Below are 18,666 nucleotides of genomic sequence, written 5' to 3' on the forward strand. Positions count from 1 at the left end.
TATTTATATTTAAAATGTCTGCATATTGGGAACAAGTTAGAAAATTCCTTGTTTATGTACACAATAAAGCTGAGTGGTTCTGATTTTTATTATGGTTCAGAACAGCACATGTCAGAAGTTAACATGCAGACATCATCCATGTTTATGTGATTGTGTTTATTGAGATCACCATTATGTTTTGCTTTTTGTGGTTTACATATAAAAAAAAACTTCAGTCAACTGGTACTGCAGTAAGAAGGTCCTGGGTTCAAATCCCAGCCCGGGTCTTTCTGTGTGCAGTTTGAATCCACAGGCTTCCTCCCACAGTCCAAAACCATTACTGTTAGGTTAGTTGGTCTCTTAGCTGGTCTTTAAGTCTGAGTGTGTTGTTTGTCCTGTGTCTTTCTCTCTGTTGTGATGGATTGATGACCTTTCCAGGGTGTAATCCGCCTCTCACCTAATGACTGCAGGAGGCTGCAGGTAAATGATATTTCATTTCTTTAAAGTCCCACTTGCCTATTACTTACACAAAACAAATCTAAATCCCTTTGTGAGACTTACATCCCGTCTTCCGTGTGACTCTGTCCTCTCTCTGTGTTCTCAAAGTGGACTAAGAGCGTCACTGAATGAAGAGGCCAAAAGGGGAGAGAGTTAGAGTGCAGGGTTTTACTCCTGAGCTCGTTACAACTGAGAGATACCAGGAAGTAAGATAGCCCTCTTCTGTCCCAGTTCATTAGCCTGGATTACAGTTTGAGACTTACTGCAGGAGAGTGGGATAGAGCAGCACAGCAGCTCTTCACTCAAACTGTGAAACAAATGAAGCAAGAAATCGCCATTTCAGTTCTGTTTCTGGAAATTGGGCTCAGATTCGTTGTAATGAGAAATGCATCATTGCCACAAGACTTTTAACGCAGCACCTACTGCTTGCTGTATTCATGCTTTCTCTACAACTAAGGGAGAAAATTATTTGACAATTTTATTTTGAAAAAAAAAAAGTCTAAAAACATTCTAAAATTGATGCATGATATTAAATTTCCTCAATGCAAATTTCCTCCTGACAGTAGATGGGTTTTTACCAGTCTAGCCATCATTTCCTCCCTCTATCACTAAGAAAACTGGATGCTCTGTTGTCCTTTATTATGTCTGTTCAGGAAGTTAATCGACTGACAAAAGAAAACAGAGTCAGCATCTTTACCTTGGAGAAGAGATAGGAATTTTTGCCAATGGCTTTAAGAAACCTAAAAATAATACCGCATTGCTCTAAGTCAGCTAAGAAAGAACAGTATTGTTTGACATCTTACATGAAAAAAATATGAAATGTAGATATTAAATGCAATAATCTGCTTTCACCCAAAAAATTAAATTTTTTGTTAAACAGATTAAGGGCACAGCGCTCATTTGACTCACATTTCACCTTCCTGTTAGAAAGCATTTGTTGGCTTGCTCTGTTTTACTGTTTATTCCAAGCCAATTACAAACCCATTACAACACAATATGATGTAATTTCTTTGCACTTGGTATGAAAAACAAGAAAGAAAAATAAATATATTGCACTGTAAAATATGGAAAGAAAACCAGCAACAAAAGGAACAACAAGACATAGGAAAGACGTAGGATGAAGGAAAACATTTACTCCCACATTACCAACCATCAGACCTCCTTTCCAACAGCCTTGTGACTAATCCATTATATCTTGATTTAAATTGAAGAATCTGTGGACATTGTTTAAACTGTGTCCCCAGTCAGTTCCAAAGTTTAACTCCACATATAGACACACACAAACACCACTTGCATCTTGAAGCTACCACGGCCCCTCATTTAACCTCTTCTCTTTGTGTAAAAATATTTTAAATATTTGTAGGTAGTGCATTTTTATTGGCTTTATATAGAAGTTTTACCCCAAAAGGTTTTACAAAATAAAGAAAAAGTCAACAATTTGGATAAGGAATAAGGAAGGCATGATCAAAAGATCCTACTTTATATACAATTTTCCCAGCATGTTTTTGGAGAGAAGATAGAGTAAACTAATATTTCCCACAAATTTCTATACAAAAACTCACAAGAGCAACATTGATGATCAATATAATAAGTGCTATACATTATTTTCTAAGAAATGTTTAGCCTTTTTAATAATTGAGACACCTTTAGAAACTTTTCTTGTATCTGATGTGTGGTTTCCAACTTAATTTGCTCTTGGTAGTCTTTCCCAAGAATTACATTTTTGATACAGCGTCTATATTGTTATTGTTATATTATTATATACACTATTTACAGTATATTGGTGTATATACTGAGTAGTTATACCAAGTACACTATGTGAATTTGTGTTTTACATTACTTTGGTATTAAAGCTTTTTTGTGATGCAATTTTAAAAGTTGAGCAACTTCATCTCTCACCAATATAGTGGAAAGATAAAGAAGTTAAATTTTCATTCCTTGTGAATTTCTCTTTTTTCTCCCAAAAGTGGAATGATAAAGAGGTGTATGTAAAGTTCTAGAGACAGATTACTTTATTATAATAATGTTTTTCTTGTCAAAAATCAAATGTACTGTGTTAGTCAACTTATCCAGAACCTGAAAAGCACAGAGGGATGGTTCAGTTTCCTTCCTTACTCTGGATGGATCGCCAGTTCAACACGGAAACAAAAGGGATAACTGTTCATGGACTCACTCAACCTTTAAGGATCACATCACAGAACAGCAAGTGCAACACTGAGACAAAGGTTTTGTGATCAGATTAAACTTAATGCTAAAGACAAACATGCATAAAGTGCTCATTCGGGAAGAGTTTAGTTTGACTTGCAACAGGTTTTATTTTTAGACTGCATCACGTGAGCCTGAGGAAAGAGATAAACATTTCACAAGTGTTTTAACGTCTTAGGCAAACAAAGAGCCAGCTGGAACACTTTCAAGAGAATACAATTAGTCTTAACTGATGATGTCCATACTTGATTTGCTAGTGTTCTGGTGTTTATAATAGAAAGTCAACAAATAAAGACAACCAGAGTAAATACAAAATTTAGGCATGTCTCTTTGTTGTATCATGAAATAGTCGTGATAAATTGTGTCTTTCAACCAGTTTCACTAGCCATACCAACGTTTGATTACTGCCAGACTTGCAGATTTTGTAAAAAAAAAAAACATAATCACTTAAATACACTATCTGAGAACATGACATAGGCTAACATATTATGCTCCTTTTTTAAGGAAATAATTACCAAAATTGTAACTGAATAGGGCCTTTGACATAGTTACTCCAAAGCATAGATGTTTTGTCCTTAAACCACTGCGCAACTAATTCAGAGGTCCTCGTGATTCCTTGAGAAGTTGATTCAATAGTTCACATTTTTGTTGTTGCTTTTCGATGATGACTTCTTCGTCTCTGAGCGACCTTTCAGTTAACACCAAACTCATATTTCTGTGGATAATCACTCTCTCTTACCAGCATCAACCAGCACCATCATTGGGCCTTTTCCTTTTCTTCTGGGGTTGACATTCCACACCAAACTACATCCATTCCCAGGGACACAGAATTGGGTCAGTTGAGAGATTTAGATCTTACTTTTTTTTTTTTTATTGAGACTTGTAGAAAATATTCAACTAAAAATGCAGTATTGCACTTCCCAAAATGTGTGATATAAATTTATATTGTGATTAAATTTTATAGGTCCAAAAAGACTTGTTTCATTTAGAGCTTAATTGGTAAAATGATTATGGAATGATTTAAACATGTTCTTAGATTTAGCTCCCAGAATATATGCTTTTTTGCATTCTCTTTTTAGCTCGATATTTTTAAAATATTCAGTCAAAATATGCACTTTTATCTGGAATCGTAGCCATTGGCAGAAAATCATATTTTAAGTGAAAATTCAAGAATTCAAACATGTATCGGGCTCCCAATCCTTACCTCCATCTTTCCTCTTTAATGAAAAGAGGTGATCTAATTACCATTAGTTGCCCCACCTCCTCTAAATTTGCCCACCCAGATTTCCTGGAAGAAAGAGTGCAAATCCTCCTGACGTTGCAAGTCAGATTACGAGATGCCAGAGGGGTAGACCAAACAAGATCAAACCAAAACCTTCTCCACTTCACATCGGGACATGGCTCAACCCCTGGTCGCCTGCTCTCCTGTTGGCCTTTACATTCTCCAGGTGCCATCCAGTCTTGGAGTGCTTATAGGAGCAATGAAGATTTTTATGAAGACCTCATCACTTTGGACAGGTTCTGAGAGCATATCTTTTTCTTGCAGCACATCTCTTCAGTTGCAAAGATCACCTGAAAGTTTTCTGAAAAAGGCACAATGCCACAGTTGACTCTTGATCCACTTTTCGTCCCTACCTTTGCAAGTCAAGTGTGACGCACGGTTAGCCCGACCCGCTCTAATTCCCTAACGAGATTGCCCATCCCCGGATATCTCATACAACCCCGATTAACCAGGCTCAGCTCATTAGCTCTGCCAAACCAATTCGCCCCTTGTCAACCTCTGCTCCTAACTAACTGTAAAATCAACCCCCGTAGTCATGAAAAACATGGCCTACAACAAAAAAACACAAGTGACTGCACAGACTTGATGGTTAAAACACCTAAGAGGTAATTCAATGGTGCCCATTTGTCCATTTCTATTGTTTTCTCCAAAGGTTAATCATTAATTCAAAGGAAGTTTGAATTATTGTTATCTATTCAGAATCACCTGTGTGTTTGGAAAGAAAAAGAAATTACTTTATTTTTTGCAAATCTCGAATCTCAGGTTTTCATCTACGTTTTTCACTTAACTTCCTGCCTTCCTTTGGTTCCTCACCTGTTTTGTCATTTGACCTCGTAACCTCTTTTTTTTTCTTCCAATCAGTTTACCTGTTGCACTCTGCCACGTTCCCTCCCCCTGTTTCTCTCAGTCTCGCTCCTTCCCTCTCTGTTTCCATCTTTGTGCTTTATCCCTTCATCCCTTTATCCCTTATCTCCTTCATCCCCTCCAATCCTCATCTGTTCTTCACAGTGGAGGAAGGGCAGGAGAAAGAGAGAGTTTTTTTGCAGGTGAAGCTAGATCGGCAGTCTACATTGGGTAGAGCATCAGAGGAGCCGGCGAACCTGGGACTGTGGAATCTAAACTCATAGGGACCACAGAGCCGGACTAGAACCAGCAGCTGCCCGGTTGCAGGAGACAAGGTCCTAACTGTGAGTGGAAAAGGTGAGTTTCTGCTTGCATGTTTCTGGGCAGGTGGTTCCATTACTGTTAAAGGAAGATTTGTAAGTTTGAAAAACAACATTGCTTCGCCATGCAAATGCAGGCAAACTGTGGCAACCATAGATCTTTTTTTGCATCTCCATTTTGTGATTTTCTTTCACCGATTTCAGGAATATAATTCTTCCACAATTCTCAAGGAGCCACTAATGGTTTTTGTCTTCATCCAAGCAACCACTCCAATAGCTTCAAGCTAGCACTAGATAAGCTCATTTTAATATCCTGTGACTGCTTTCATCATTTTGATGTCAGTGTTTGGATTAAAAACAAGCACCCAAAGAAGATCTTAGTCTCAGGTGACAAAGATATAACCAAACCTAAAACCAATTCCTGCCTCTAAGATTTCTTCTGCAAGACTTTTTCTTATGAAGAGAATTTCTGGTTATATCATGTGTTTTCAAGCAAGAAAAGTAGAACTCACATTAAACACATTAGGTGTTTTATGTGCTGGATCTAAGACACTCTACCTGTGTGCTGGTTATGGTTTTGACTCCAAATGAGCAATTTCTTTCTTCATCATCTTCCACATCACCTCTCTCTTTCCCTGATCCCGAGGTAAAGAGTAGTAATCGGATGAGAAGAGATTTGGCCATAAAGCCTCCTCTGAGATCTCCAGGATTTAAACCCCTGCAGCAAACCCACCTCAGAAACCCCCTCAACAACGAAACTACTCCACTTCCTGCCTTCCCATCTTCTACCCTTCATTCTGTCACAGGTTCAGTCTTCCACATGTGCAGTAGACAGGCCAGCAATCCATTTCATCCCCATGATAGTCATGTTTTATCATTTAGCAAGATGCTGGGGTCAGGAGGGCAACACTCTGGATTTTTTCCCTACTCAACAAGTTCATATTTCTGCTGACACTTTACAATTTCTTGCTGTTCTGTTATCTATGAGTTGCATACAGCATGCAAGTTGTGTTTTTGTTTCTTAAGTTCCTGAAATATCATTTTTAATAGAACTAGGACAAAAGGTGAATATGATACTCTGTAAAACGATATATGTTATGTAAAAATCCTGCGAACGTATTTGATTTTAGCCTTGAACGTCGGCCTCAGTAGGGTGTAAGCAGGTTCTTGGCATTAAATTTGTCAGACGTCAGTATCCCATTACAGAGTATTAGTCATACTGTATACTTCTGCACGCAAGGGTTTTGGGAATTTTTGATTCTTCTTTGACATTTACCCTTCATATGTTGTTTGACAAAGACAGAAGGGACTGAATGAATACCTTATATTTATGATTATTACTAATGTCTAGGCAGGTAAACAGCTTTTTCAAATGTTAAGTATGTCCAGCAGATGAGCAGATAACAGGACTCAGAATCCTGAAGTTAAAAGGTTGACACCGTTTTCCCCTCACTTTATTCTTCTTTCTATAAAATATTTACTTTGACCTCTTTTTCATACCTCCCTATTTTATCCTACTTACCATTATTTGACCTGTCAAGATTATAACATCAGTTTTGGATTACATCCGCAGAATCAGATGTTTGTGATTGGATGGGGCAGCAGAAACCAACCACTCTAGATGGATAAATCAAGGTCACTCACTGATCCAGAGAAAAGTCAGAAGATGTTAGTGTAATTTGCTGCTGTGTCAGCTGAAAGGAAGTTTATTTATCTTAGTAAAATGAGAGTGATATATCAAGCTCTATGAAGTAAATAATTTATTTTTTGTGTGTAATTTCCTCCTTACCTTACTGTTCCTTCTTGTACTCTGTTTTGCCACAGAGTGATTGTGTCATCTTCCATCAGTAACATCCTCCAGCGACTGTCATCATGGCAGCTGAGAAAGCTGAAATGGATGCACTGAAAAAGGAGTGTGATGGCCTCCGTGCTCAGATTGAGGTGAGCATTTCCTGAATGAGACAAACTACTTCCTGTAGAAACTCCTTAAAACCTTCAGACAGGAAGCAATATCTTTATCAGGGTATTTTCATCTGGTCTGACTTTCATTACATCGTTTATCCATCAAGATTTCTTCAAACTTGTTTATTCTAACATATGTATTCCCTCATGTGTCCACTAGGCGGCGCGTAAGGCCGCGAACGACACCACCATGACAGCAGCAGCTAATGGCGTGGCCTCTGTGGGCCGGGTCCAGCTGAAGCTCCGAAAGACACTCAAAGGCCACCTGGCAAAGATCTATGCCATGCACTGGTCAGAAGATTCAAGGTAATAGGATGGGAAATTCTAACTTTTTATTGAGTATTGTGCCCGTTTTTCATAATGTTTGATTTATTTGTTTAGCTCAAATAATAGCCAAAACTATGATTTGAGCTAAACTAATCGTTTCCCCCCAGAGAAAGTATATTTATTCAAATGTCACGATTTGACATTTGAATAAATCTTATTTCTGTGATTTACTTCAGTAACTCAGGTGGAGCGTCATCAACGTAAATAAAAAACATCTTTATTTATTTTCTCTTTAAAAAGAGAATGAGGGAAAACAAGGTTTTATTTTATAACCAGGAGCTTAAAGCTCTATTTTTTATGTGTCCTCACTATCTTCTAACTCCTTATATAAAAATATATTTTAAAAAATATAACCGGTGGGTTAAACAGTAAAAAAAAATGTAGTCTCTAAACACAAACTGCTCTTTAAGATGATCACTTTTACTTTTTCTCTGTTGAACTGGATACCACGTTTGTTATTGCAAAAGTTTGTAACTTATTTCAGAGCTTTCAAATTCAGACAGCACATTGAGCATTGTTGAGAAATAATTATTCCTTGAAAGAAATATTTTCAAAACATTTTGACTCTAGTCAGATCCCACATGCTCTTGTAAAAAACATCCATCCACCCATTTTCTTAATTATCTGAAGGTCACAAGAAGGTAGAAAACAACAATTCCTGGGTGCAAGCTCTTAACTGCGATATTGTTTTTCTGTTCTAAAAACCAGCTGTATTTACAGTGATGCTGTGTTCCTCTCTAAGGCAAATGGTCAGTGCATCACAGGATGGCAAGCTTCTAATCTGGGACACGTTCACTGGAAACAAGGTAGGATCACGGCCAGTATTTCATCAAGTGTGAACTATGTTGCTTAATGACTTATTGTTAATTGCCTTGTTTCAAATTCTTATGAACAGTTTGGTATAAATTATATATATATATATATATATATATATATATATATATATATATATATATATATATATATATATATATATTATGCTTGCATGCTTGCAGAAATTCTGACTTGAATAAACTTTCTAATTGAAAGTTAAGTTAGTGAATTCCCCTTACTGTTCTGTGAGTTTGAATGGAGGACATATTGACGAGACATAGAACATAAAACACCTAAACGATAAGTTTGATTAAGTGTTACTGGTGACTAAAACCTGTGACTGTCTGAATGAACTCAACAACTGTCCTGAATTTCTCTCCTCAGTTGGTTGCTGTCCCCCTGAAGTCTGCTTGGGTGATGAGTGTCGCTTTCGCTCCTTCTGGTAACCTGGTGGCCAGCGGTGGTCTGGATAACATCTGCACAGTCTATAACATTAAGGCTGCCAGCCCCAAGACCCTCAGGGAGCTGGATGCACACACAGGTGAGGACAAGCCATTTCTGCTATCTTAAAAACTTTAATGTAACCCACTTTAAAAAAAAAATTGTGTCTCTCACACAGGTTACTTGTCTTGCTGCCGTTTCCTTAGTGATTCTGAGATCCTGACAGCTTCTGGTGACACCACCTGGTGAGTTTCTTACAGTTAAAAACTCATTTATCCATCCAGGAGCCATTTGTGGATGGATTTTGCGCGGCTCACAACTGTAAATCAAGAATGATGAAACTAGCTTTCCCAGGACAAGTGGGGAAGCAAATTACAAAACATTTGAATACTTTCTTGGTTTAATTAAGATATTGAATGTTTACTTTGTTATTGGGTGGATTAAAAGTTGCAATATAATTTTGATTGATATTTTAGTCTTTAAAAATGTATAATAAACAAATAATTGGGCCTGCAAAAAGTTTAGACTTGACAATTTTGGTTCACATGACAAAGAAAATAGGAAACTAAGGTTATATATCTCTATTATAAATTTAGACTTGATTGATGTTTAAAATAAAAGTAAATCCTTATTAGTCTCTTAGATCATTTGTAAAAGTGAAAACCTTTTTAGTAAACATTCATAATGACAACAATCTGACCTTTATGGATTTTTTACATACTTGAAAATTAAACATTTTGTAATCAATATGGGTTTTAAATAATTTACTTTCATTTTTTTACTTTATTCAACTTTGACATAGCTCTAATAACTGAAATAAATATGTATTTAAAAGCAAACAGTTGCAACCTGCAATTACTGCTTTCCATATTTAGCCGGTTTTAGTTAGTTTCTTCTTCAGTATAGAACAAGTTATTATGTAAATTATATAAATGTTATTTTATTTTATGTACCCTCTTAATATTATATTAATTTCACAATACATTATAATGATACTTAATATCAATGGATTTATGATTTATTAAGATTATTTTATTTTCTATATTAATTTTCAAGTATGTTGCTGTGCCATTGGCGAGACATAATCCTTTTATTTGTGTGTTCTGCTAATGTGTTGTTTCTGACTGCTTGTTTGGTTTTACTGTATCACATATAATTTGTGCTCACATTTAACAAATACACAAATCCTAATAATTAGATTCAAAATGCCACCAACACGCCATCCTTCTTAACTGTCCTAGCTGCCTGTGGGACCTGGAGACGGGCAAGCAGAAAACGGTCTTCACCAACCACATCGGAGACTGCATGTCGCTGGCCCTGTCTCCGGACATGAACATGTTCATCTCAGGAGCCTGCGACTCTCTGGCCAAGCTGTGGGACCTGAGGGAAGGAGCCTGCAAGCAGACCTTCTCTGGACACACCAGTGACATCAACGCCATTGCTGTGAGGATTGTTTGATGGTTTGTTTTACAAGAATCAAGAAATTTAACTTTAATAGAGTCTGTAGGTCAATGTCAAGTATGTTTAAAGGTCCTAGTGCAAAAACGCTTTTTCTAAAGACTTGAGGGCCTCGAGGGCCAGCATCCTGCATGTTTTAGTTCTCTCCCTGTTGGTAGTAACGACCTTTTCAGCATGTCAATGTTCTTCTTAGGCCTTCTAATGAGCCATCATTGGATCCAGGTGTGTTAAACCAGGGACAGAACTAAAACATGCAGGATTGCGGGGCCTTGAGGACCGACTTTGGGCACCACTGGGTCTAAGACAGCAATTAGTTTTTCACTCAGGGACCTGCTGGTTTAGAAAGTTGCATTTTGTTTATCCTCTGGTTATCATTCTCCAATCTAAAACACTTAAATGTGACAAAATCCTTCACAAATCTTTGTTCGCAGCTCCATATTACGCTAATCTTTGCCATCTTTTCCTCAAACACTTTCACTTTTTTTCTTCCACTTTCAGTACTTCCCCAGTGGAAATGCCATCATCACAGGCTCTGATGACTGCTCCTGCAAGATGTATGACCTGCGCTCCGACCAGGAGGTGTTGGACTACACGGACACCAGCCTGAACGCTGGCGTCACATCTCTGGCCCTCTCCAACTCTGGCCGCCTTATCTTTGCAGGTTATGACGACTTCAACTGCCACATCTGGGACTCACTGAAGGGCGAGAAAGTCGGTGAGAGCTCTATTAGTGTTACTATGGTCATGACTTCATGGATGTGTTAGCTCAAATGTACACAAACAAGAAGACAAGTGCAGGATTATTACTCTATTTATCATCTATTTACTTGCAATTCACCCCTGTCCTGCAGGTGTGCTCTCTGGCCATGACAATAGGGTGAGCTGCACCGGCGTCCCGGTTGATGGAATGGGTGTATGCACAGGATCCTGGGACAGCTTCCTCAAACTGTGGAACTGAGGCATTTCAGTGGGAGGAAAACATCTCTGGAAGAAAAGAGGAGGAGCAGAAATGAGGAGGAAAGAATGAAGGAAAGAGGAGACACTGTAAAAAAACAAGGAGGATGCATGAATAAAAAAAGGCCTCCTCTTCCTATCTTCCTCTCTTCTTCCTTAATAATGTATGCAAAATATGAGTGGTTGTGAATGAGCCTCATTGTGTAAATGGCACCAGGGAAACAATGCGCGATGCATTCTGCTGAATGTGCAGAAGAACTTCAGCGTTGTCATTTTAAATAACGAAACACGTTTTTAAAAATAGCACAATTAATCTAAATGTTGCCAGAGCAGGAAAAAAAAAAGCTCTGGATCAGAAACACATAGAGGTTTTTGTCAATAAAAGGAGATCAAAGGCATAAGCACTGAAGACAAAGTTATAGAATAACTTTTTTTTTTCGAGAACATTAATCTGTAAAAGAGCCCTGAACTTCCATAGATCAGGTATAAATTAATGCAACAGTTAGACTTAAGTTGATGTACAGTGTATTTTTTTCTTTACTTGTTTTGTCAGACTATACACACACCAAGTGTAAATATATTGCAAAAAGTCATCATTGCTCGCCTCCTAAGAACAGACAGAGTTTAACACAGGGTGGATGTGAAGAACCCCCAAAAAAGAAAGTTTCAGTCTGGGAGCAGGCTGGTAGACTGGGCTGCAGGGCGGCTGTCTAATCAGAAAAACATTCTGTAAAACCATATAAACTGAATTTCATCCCCCTCAGCCCAGCTGCATTCTGTAGTTATTGTGCAAGTGTTCAACTCTAATGTACAAAAGGCAAAAATGTTTCCTGAAAATCTTTCTAATAAATAGTTCTGCATTAACGTTATGTTGGAGTTTGTTTGTTTTTGTCTCTGTTCCCAAACGCAGCTGCTCCAACAGTGAACTTTTTCCAAATCAGGACCAGAAACTTGAATGTGTTTGGCATTTTCATTATGTCAAAGCAACACATAGCAGCATCTAACTGAAATAGAAATGGAAAACCAGAGTTTTTCAAATTTTTCACCAGAAGAACTTGGGAATTGTGGTCTGCATTTTTAATCAGTCTCCTTTGACATATTAACTCTAAATTAAATCTAGTGCAAGCACTTACATTGCCTACACTGTGAACAGAGTGCTTCTGTGTGTAATTTAATCTCAGTTTGAGTATGGCTGTTTCAGTGAAGGCCACTGATGTTTCTTAGACAATATTATAGAACAGCAGAACAAGGAACATAGCAGAAAGGTCAGAAAGAAATTTAAAGCAGTGGTATGTTGTAAAAGAATTAGCCTAATAGCTCACACAGTTCTGTTAAGCTCATTTTCTGAGAACGGAAAGAACATTAATCAGAAAAGCAGCCAATAGCTGCATGGTACCTCTGGAGGAGCTGCAGAGATCCACAACTCATCTGGGAGAGCCTGTTAACAGAGCAACTTTTAGACTGGCACTCTAAAATTTTCACTAAATGTAGAATATTGGCTAAACAAAATTCCCAATAACTTGCTTTTTTGTTCATCTCTCTGGGTACTTCAGCTTCCTCCACTCACATTGTTGGCTTCATTGGTTTCTCCAACTTGCGCTTGCATATACAGTATGTGTGCTGTTTGTCCTCTATCGCCCAATGACTGCTGGAGATAGGCACCAGGCTTCAATGCAACCCTTCAAGTACAAACGGGTATAGAAATTAATGGATGAAAACATTGCAGTTGAGTGTCCGATTCCCACATGCTTCATTTTCATGTCCTTTTGTGGCATTAAAAGAAGCTTCTCAGTTTTACTAGTTGATCTCAGCTGTGTGAAGGAAGCTGTTTGTATTTACTGTCACCAACCAGAATAAGGTTTTTCTATGCCTCATTATAAAGCTTTTGAAGATGTAAGCGTATAGACTTGTTTGTATTTTCTTATCTCATTATAATGTGCTTTCTTTTAATAAAAAAATCACTTCATTTTCATTTCAGGTAAAACTTTCAATGATGTATTAATTAATGTGTTCACTTGCCTTTCAGTATATAGGTAATTGGAAAAATTAATCAATCAGTCATAAAAATTCAGATGAGAAATGTACATTATTATTCTAAAATAGTTCAACCAGCCTAATGGTCTCAGATTTGTGTGTGTGTGTGGGGGGCGGGGGGGGGGGGGGGGGGGTGTAATAAATGTATTTTACAACATCAGTTGAAATATGCAAAATTTTAAAGGCAGTTTTTTGTTCGCACAGAAGGCGGCGCTATAGCCACCCTTAAAACTTGATCCACGTCGGTCTTTTAATTCCAACTCAGAAGAAGACGGATGTTTGGTAATGATATTTCCAACAGCTCCTGAACTGCACACCAGCCTGAACTGAACACCGGGGCCTTCATCTCCTCTCTCACCGGGTATCAACCACCAGCAACCGGCCATGGCACGGAGGTTCTTCGTCGGGGGAAACTGGAAGATGAACGGAAATAAGGAGAGCCTGGAACAGCTGATCACCACTCTGAACACCGCCAGCCTGGACGATCAGACCGGTAACCGTGACTGATGAGCGGCTGCAGGGTTAGATGCAACGCTCCCATATAATTATCCGCTATTAGCTGTGTTTTCTAAATAAAAGTGTTAAATAAATATAGGGATGCAGCTCGAGGTGGAGTCGTGATCAGGATGACTTGCAAAAAGTCCTCTGACGTTTCTGTCTTTAAGTATTGGAAAGTAACTGAGTACATTTACTCAATTACTTGCACTTCTCTTGAGAATGTTTTCTACATGAAAGAACCTACAGTTTCTTTCAGACCATGAGTATAAATGGAGCACAGAATAAAATCTATTATTGTTTTTTTACTTTTAGAAAACATAAATCATATTTGAATAATATATATATATATTTTAAAATATATTAAATATATATAAATATATTTTGTTAGGATTTGATTGCAGGGGTCTTGTTACTAGGGTTGATAACTATTATAATAACATTTTTATAAGCGTAAATGTAATTAACATTTATGCAATTAATTGTTTATTGTAAAAAAAACAACAATTAATTGCAAAAAGAGCACCTTAAATGCAATTTCTTAACAAAAAATTCTGGATAGCTATTTCACCCCATCCTAGAAGATGCATCATTTCAGATTTCTAAAAGCAAGAACTAAATTTAATTTTTTAGTGCACTGAACATTTTCCTTCCTCTCTACGCTTCTACAGATAATGATCAATATCACTAGTGTTTATATTAACTTAAATTCTTTGAGCTAAATTTTGGTGCATGTAAGATGCTATATAAATTAAAGTTTACTTACTTACTAATCTAAGCTCTGTGGGGATTTTTTAAATGTTTTTTGTTCTTTTTTTGTTGTTTTTCTTTTGTCAAAGTTCATTAAATATAAGCTCTATTATTTTTCTCAGGGTTTACCAGTAATGGGTTAAAAAGCCACATATGAAAGATTTTGAGTAAACGCATAATGAATCCAGGATTGAAAATTGTGAATAATTCATAAATAATAAAGAATAATGCCTAGTTTCTACACAGCATCAAGCAAGTTTTAGCAATTATGATCCTTATAAAATTACATTACTTTGAAACTGCTCTTACAGAGAAGAAAAAGCAACAAACGGATAACTCTTCTGTATTGTTTTCAGAGGTGGTGTGTGCTGCTCCTTCCATCTATCTGGACTTTGCTCGGTCCCTTCTGGATCCTAGAATTGGGGTCTCAGCCCAGAACTGCTACAAAGTGGCTAAAGGAGCATTTACAGGCGAGATCAGGTGTGTCAGCCACTGAGAGACAAAATAGTAAAATAAAAAGCAAACACGGTTCGGACTGATTTTATGTTTCATACAAGTGGTTCCTTTTTTATTTTTAATCAACTAAGGGATGAAAAAACCCTAAAGTCATCCCATATGTCATATGTTCAGATCTATGCTGGAGGAGGTAAACTCTGAGAACATTGGAAATGTGTTTTAGAAAATGAAAAACAGAGTTCAATATTTCCTAGCTCTGAAGTAAAATCATACTTTGTTAAAATAAATACAATCTGTTGCAGTCCAGCTCTTTAAGAGGTGGCCTACTCCCCACCATGTTTACCCCCCTGTGCCTCTCCAGCCCAGCCATGATAAAGGACAGCGGGGCAGACTGGGTGATCCTCGGACACTCAGAGAGGCGCCATGTGTTCGGGGAAAGTGATGAGCTAATCGGCCAAAAGGTGAAACTTTATTCCTGCTACAGACTGTTTATTTCACAGACTGACGGCTATGTCTGTCTGCGTCATTATATGTCATAGAAAATGATAGTTAAAGTCCTTTTTTATGATTCTTTTCAACTTATTACCCTCAGTTAATTAGAAACACATTTTGTTTCCTCAGACTTTCCCCATTTCTTTTTTAGTGCTGTGAAAAAACATAAAATGAAACAATCAAAAGTGCAAGAAATCTGTAATAGAGCAAATAATTTTTACTGTTTGTTAATTTGAATGTTTGAAAATCTTTTCTTCTCTTAGTAAATTAGTAAAAAAACATCTGGGATTTAAATATTTTTGTTGCGATAATGGTATCAGGTCATATCTTCTGTATCAGAATGCCTTTATTGTCATTGTACAGAAGCAAAATGGAATTTCTTACAAATACATGAGATGTGGCAGGTAAAGCATTGACTAAGTTATGATATCTGCAGGTTGCTCACGCGCTGGAGAGCGATCTCGGAGTGATCGCCTGTATCGGTGAGACGCTGGAGGAGCGCGAGGCAGATACCACAGAAGAAGTCATCTACGCTCAGACACAGGTTATTGCAGGTGAACAAATCTATTATGTTTCTTCCCGGCTCAGTTTTAGTTTTTTATTGTTTTTTTTTTTTTTTCCTTTCTTGTTTTATTTTTTTTTTTTGGTCTAAGTTTTTACATTTTCCTTTAGCTTTTTTTTTGTCTTAAAACAATTTTAAAACATACAATAAAAGTTGCTATACTAGACCAATGATGATTAAATATTGTATGTATAGGCATATTATTATATGAGAAACGATCAACAAATAAAGTTGGAATGTATTGGGACGATTGGTCAAAACCTGCAAACCAGTTTTTTTGTATTTTACTCTACATTATGTAACCTGATTAATGATCTTTTGTCTGGTCACATGTTGGCCTCATGCATTTTTCTCCTGTACTGAATCTAGGTTGCTCACTGTTTTAAAATGTAAATAGGTCAGTGGACTCTGCTGCTGCAGAAATTTTAGGAGACACTGCTGTGTCTGCAGCTTCCCACTGCTACAAGGACACGTTTCTATGTGAACTTTACTTTCTGTTTGTGTGCAAACGTTTCTTTGCAGACTTTGTGTATTTGCTTTCCGGATTACTCCGTTTATGAACAGATTGGGTTAATTACAGCTTCGAGCTTTCATTTGCAATGCCTGGATTAAAGGGATGTTGGGTTGCAGAAAATGTGACGGACTGGGGGAAAGTGGTGCTGGCGTATGAACCTGTTTGGGCCATCGGCACTGGAAAGACAGCCACACCTGAGCAGGTAACAATAAAGAAGGGACAGAGTAGCTTTGGCTGCTTTGTCTCAAGAGGCTTAGAAAGCACAAAAGACTGAACTAATCCTAAAATAAAACATCAAACAAGAAAAATATGATCAAATGTTTTCTGAATATTTTCTTTTTCTGAATTGTGCTGCCAGTTCAGAAAAGGTTGTGAAAATTAATTTCAGTCATGGACAACTGCAGTTCCATAAAAGTCTTGGGACAAACTTCATGTGGAAAAACTTAATTGTAATTGTGGCCCAGATGATTTCATAATAACAATTATTGTCTAAACTTAGATTTTTTTTTTTGCCCCCACAGAATAAATTCACTAATGACAAAAGTTTATTTTTTTCTCCAAGTTTCAGTATGAGATTATCCTGCTGTAACAGAACATATAACATTTATTTTAAGTTGTTTTTTTTTTTTTTTACATATTTACCACAACTGCTACTAACTGTAAAGGGTAGTGGAGATCTGAATGAAAAAGTGACCTAATGTGAATGATTATTAGATGTCAACTTAAAAAAAGATACGATTTTAGAATAATTAGGGGCTGCCAAATAAAAATGTAGAATAGCACAAAAATGTACAATACAAATGAAAAAGAACAAGAAGAATAAAGTCTCTGATGTAAATACAGATGTGAAGGAATAAAAACACACACAACAGGCGCAACATAAACTTCCAAACCTAGAAATAAAAGCACAAACTTGTAGAAAAACTGGTTTGCATGAACATGCAGATTTAGTGTTATATTTCCAAGAACGCTTTTATTGTTATATTCATATTTGAATCGGAGAGATTTATTGAACGTTGCCAGACTGATTTCTGATTTATTTTTATAATTGTACTTACTTGATAGATGTACTATATAATATGTATTCCTTCCTTAGGCTCAGGAAGTTCATGAAAAGCTGAGGGCTTGGTTCACAGCAAATGTATCAGATGATGTGGCTGACTCCCTGCGCATCATTTATGGAGGTTCGTGGTGATGTTATACTGCATATATTTATTTTTTGCTACTATATTTAGCTGCTATAGATATACTTGTCTAGTCAACCAACGTCTTCCGTTGTCTAATTGGACGCTTTGAATTCTTCCTGAAAGACCAGAATAAAGAAGTTAGTGAAGATTTTTTTAAAGTTTTGCATTGTACTTTAAGTGTAGGTCTCCCTTTACTGTTGTGTCTTTTGCTTTTTTCAATGCAGCACTCGCAGTTGTGTTTAAGAATTATTTCCTCCAAAGCTTTTTTCTTACTGCTTCATTCACACTATGCATCTCTTGGCTGGGTGTGTCCTCCAGGTTCAGTCACCGGCGCAAACTGCAGGGAGCTGGCGTCTCAGGGCGACGTGGACGGCTTTCTGGTTGGCGGAGCCTCTCTGAAACCGGAGTTTGTTGACATCATCAACGCACGTGCATAAAGTGTAAAGACGATCACTAAACTGGGATCATTTTCACACTATTCTGTCACACTGCAGTTTTATGAGAACTAAGCTGACTCATGCACAAACAAATGTCTGTTTTACATGAATGTGTTGGTTTCTTTAAATGTAATTTAATGCTTATTTGTCTAAAAAGTGAGATATAATTACCATTGGCATATCTTCAGTAGTTTTTAAGTTGAAAAGGACAACCTCATTATTACTTGCTCTTAGTTTAACCTGTGAAGTTTTTTTAAATTGCATCAATCAGTGTCTGTTTACTTACTAAATAATGTGATTTTCTTCACTCCTGTGACATTTGTCTCTCCTGTATTGTAACACACAGTCTGTAATAATTACTGTTGTAGACATAATTCCCTTACATTAACATATGCAAAGGAAATGTGAAGAGTCAGTGACTCGGTAGGTCTAAAAGCTTTATGACTGTATGTAGCTTAACCCTGGCTCAGGTTGCACTTTAGAAAATGTAGCGATCAGGAAACTGATCATTGTACACTGGAAGCAAATAAATAAAATGTGGAAACATATTGCAATGGTTTCATCTTTATAAGGGCCATTTTTGAGGGCAATTAACATAAATGTGCTTGGGGAAAGCATTCTGGCTTTATTCACAAATATCTGCATTAGGTCTTTGCA

The 18,666-nt window shown here is 37.1% G+C and overlaps 2 protein-coding genes across 4 annotated transcripts; both read left to right on the plus strand.

Annotated features, from left to right (window-relative positions):
* Positions 1-441: 441 nt before the first annotated feature.
* Positions 442-11,951, plus strand: gnb3b (guanine nucleotide binding protein (G protein), beta polypeptide 3b). 3 transcript variants are annotated; one of them, XM_028036137.1, is made up of 10 exons: positions 442-459; positions 3,425-5,164; positions 6,952-7,068; positions 7,250-7,395; positions 8,159-8,222; positions 8,614-8,770; positions 8,849-8,915; positions 9,912-10,113; positions 10,627-10,843; positions 10,980-11,951. In XM_028036137.1, the coding sequence occupies exons 3-10, from the start codon at positions 7,000-7,002 to the stop codon at positions 11,084-11,086; spliced, it is 1,029 nt and encodes a 342-aa protein (XP_027891938.1). In that variant the 5' UTR covers positions 442-459; positions 3,425-5,164; positions 6,952-6,999; the 3' UTR covers positions 11,087-11,951. The 3 variants fall into 3 exon arrangements, with proteins under 3 accessions (XP_027891938.1, XP_027891937.1, XP_027891939.1); XM_028036136.1 differs by lacking the exon at positions 442-459 and having other exon boundaries at positions 3,247-5,164; XM_028036138.1 differs by lacking the exon at positions 442-459 and having other exon boundaries at positions 3,247-5,151.
* Positions 11,952-13,377: 1,426 nt separating this feature from the next.
* On the plus strand, positions 13,378-18,560 carry LOC114156006 (triosephosphate isomerase). Its single transcript, XM_028036164.1, has 7 exons — positions 13,378-13,609; positions 14,718-14,841; positions 15,179-15,278; positions 15,746-15,863; positions 16,502-16,587; positions 17,482-17,569; positions 17,891-18,560. The coding sequence occupies exons 1-7, from the start codon at positions 13,501-13,503 to the stop codon at positions 18,007-18,009; spliced, it is 744 nt and encodes a 247-aa protein (XP_027891965.1). The 5' UTR covers positions 13,378-13,500; the 3' UTR covers positions 18,010-18,560.
* Positions 18,561-18,666: the final 106 nt, after the last annotated feature.

This window comes from Xiphophorus couchianus, chromosome 13, assembly GCF_001444195.1.
Source record: "Xiphophorus couchianus chromosome 13, X_couchianus-1.0, whole genome shotgun sequence".
Lineage (NCBI taxonomy): Eukaryota > Metazoa > Chordata > Actinopteri > Cyprinodontiformes > Poeciliidae > Xiphophorus > Xiphophorus couchianus.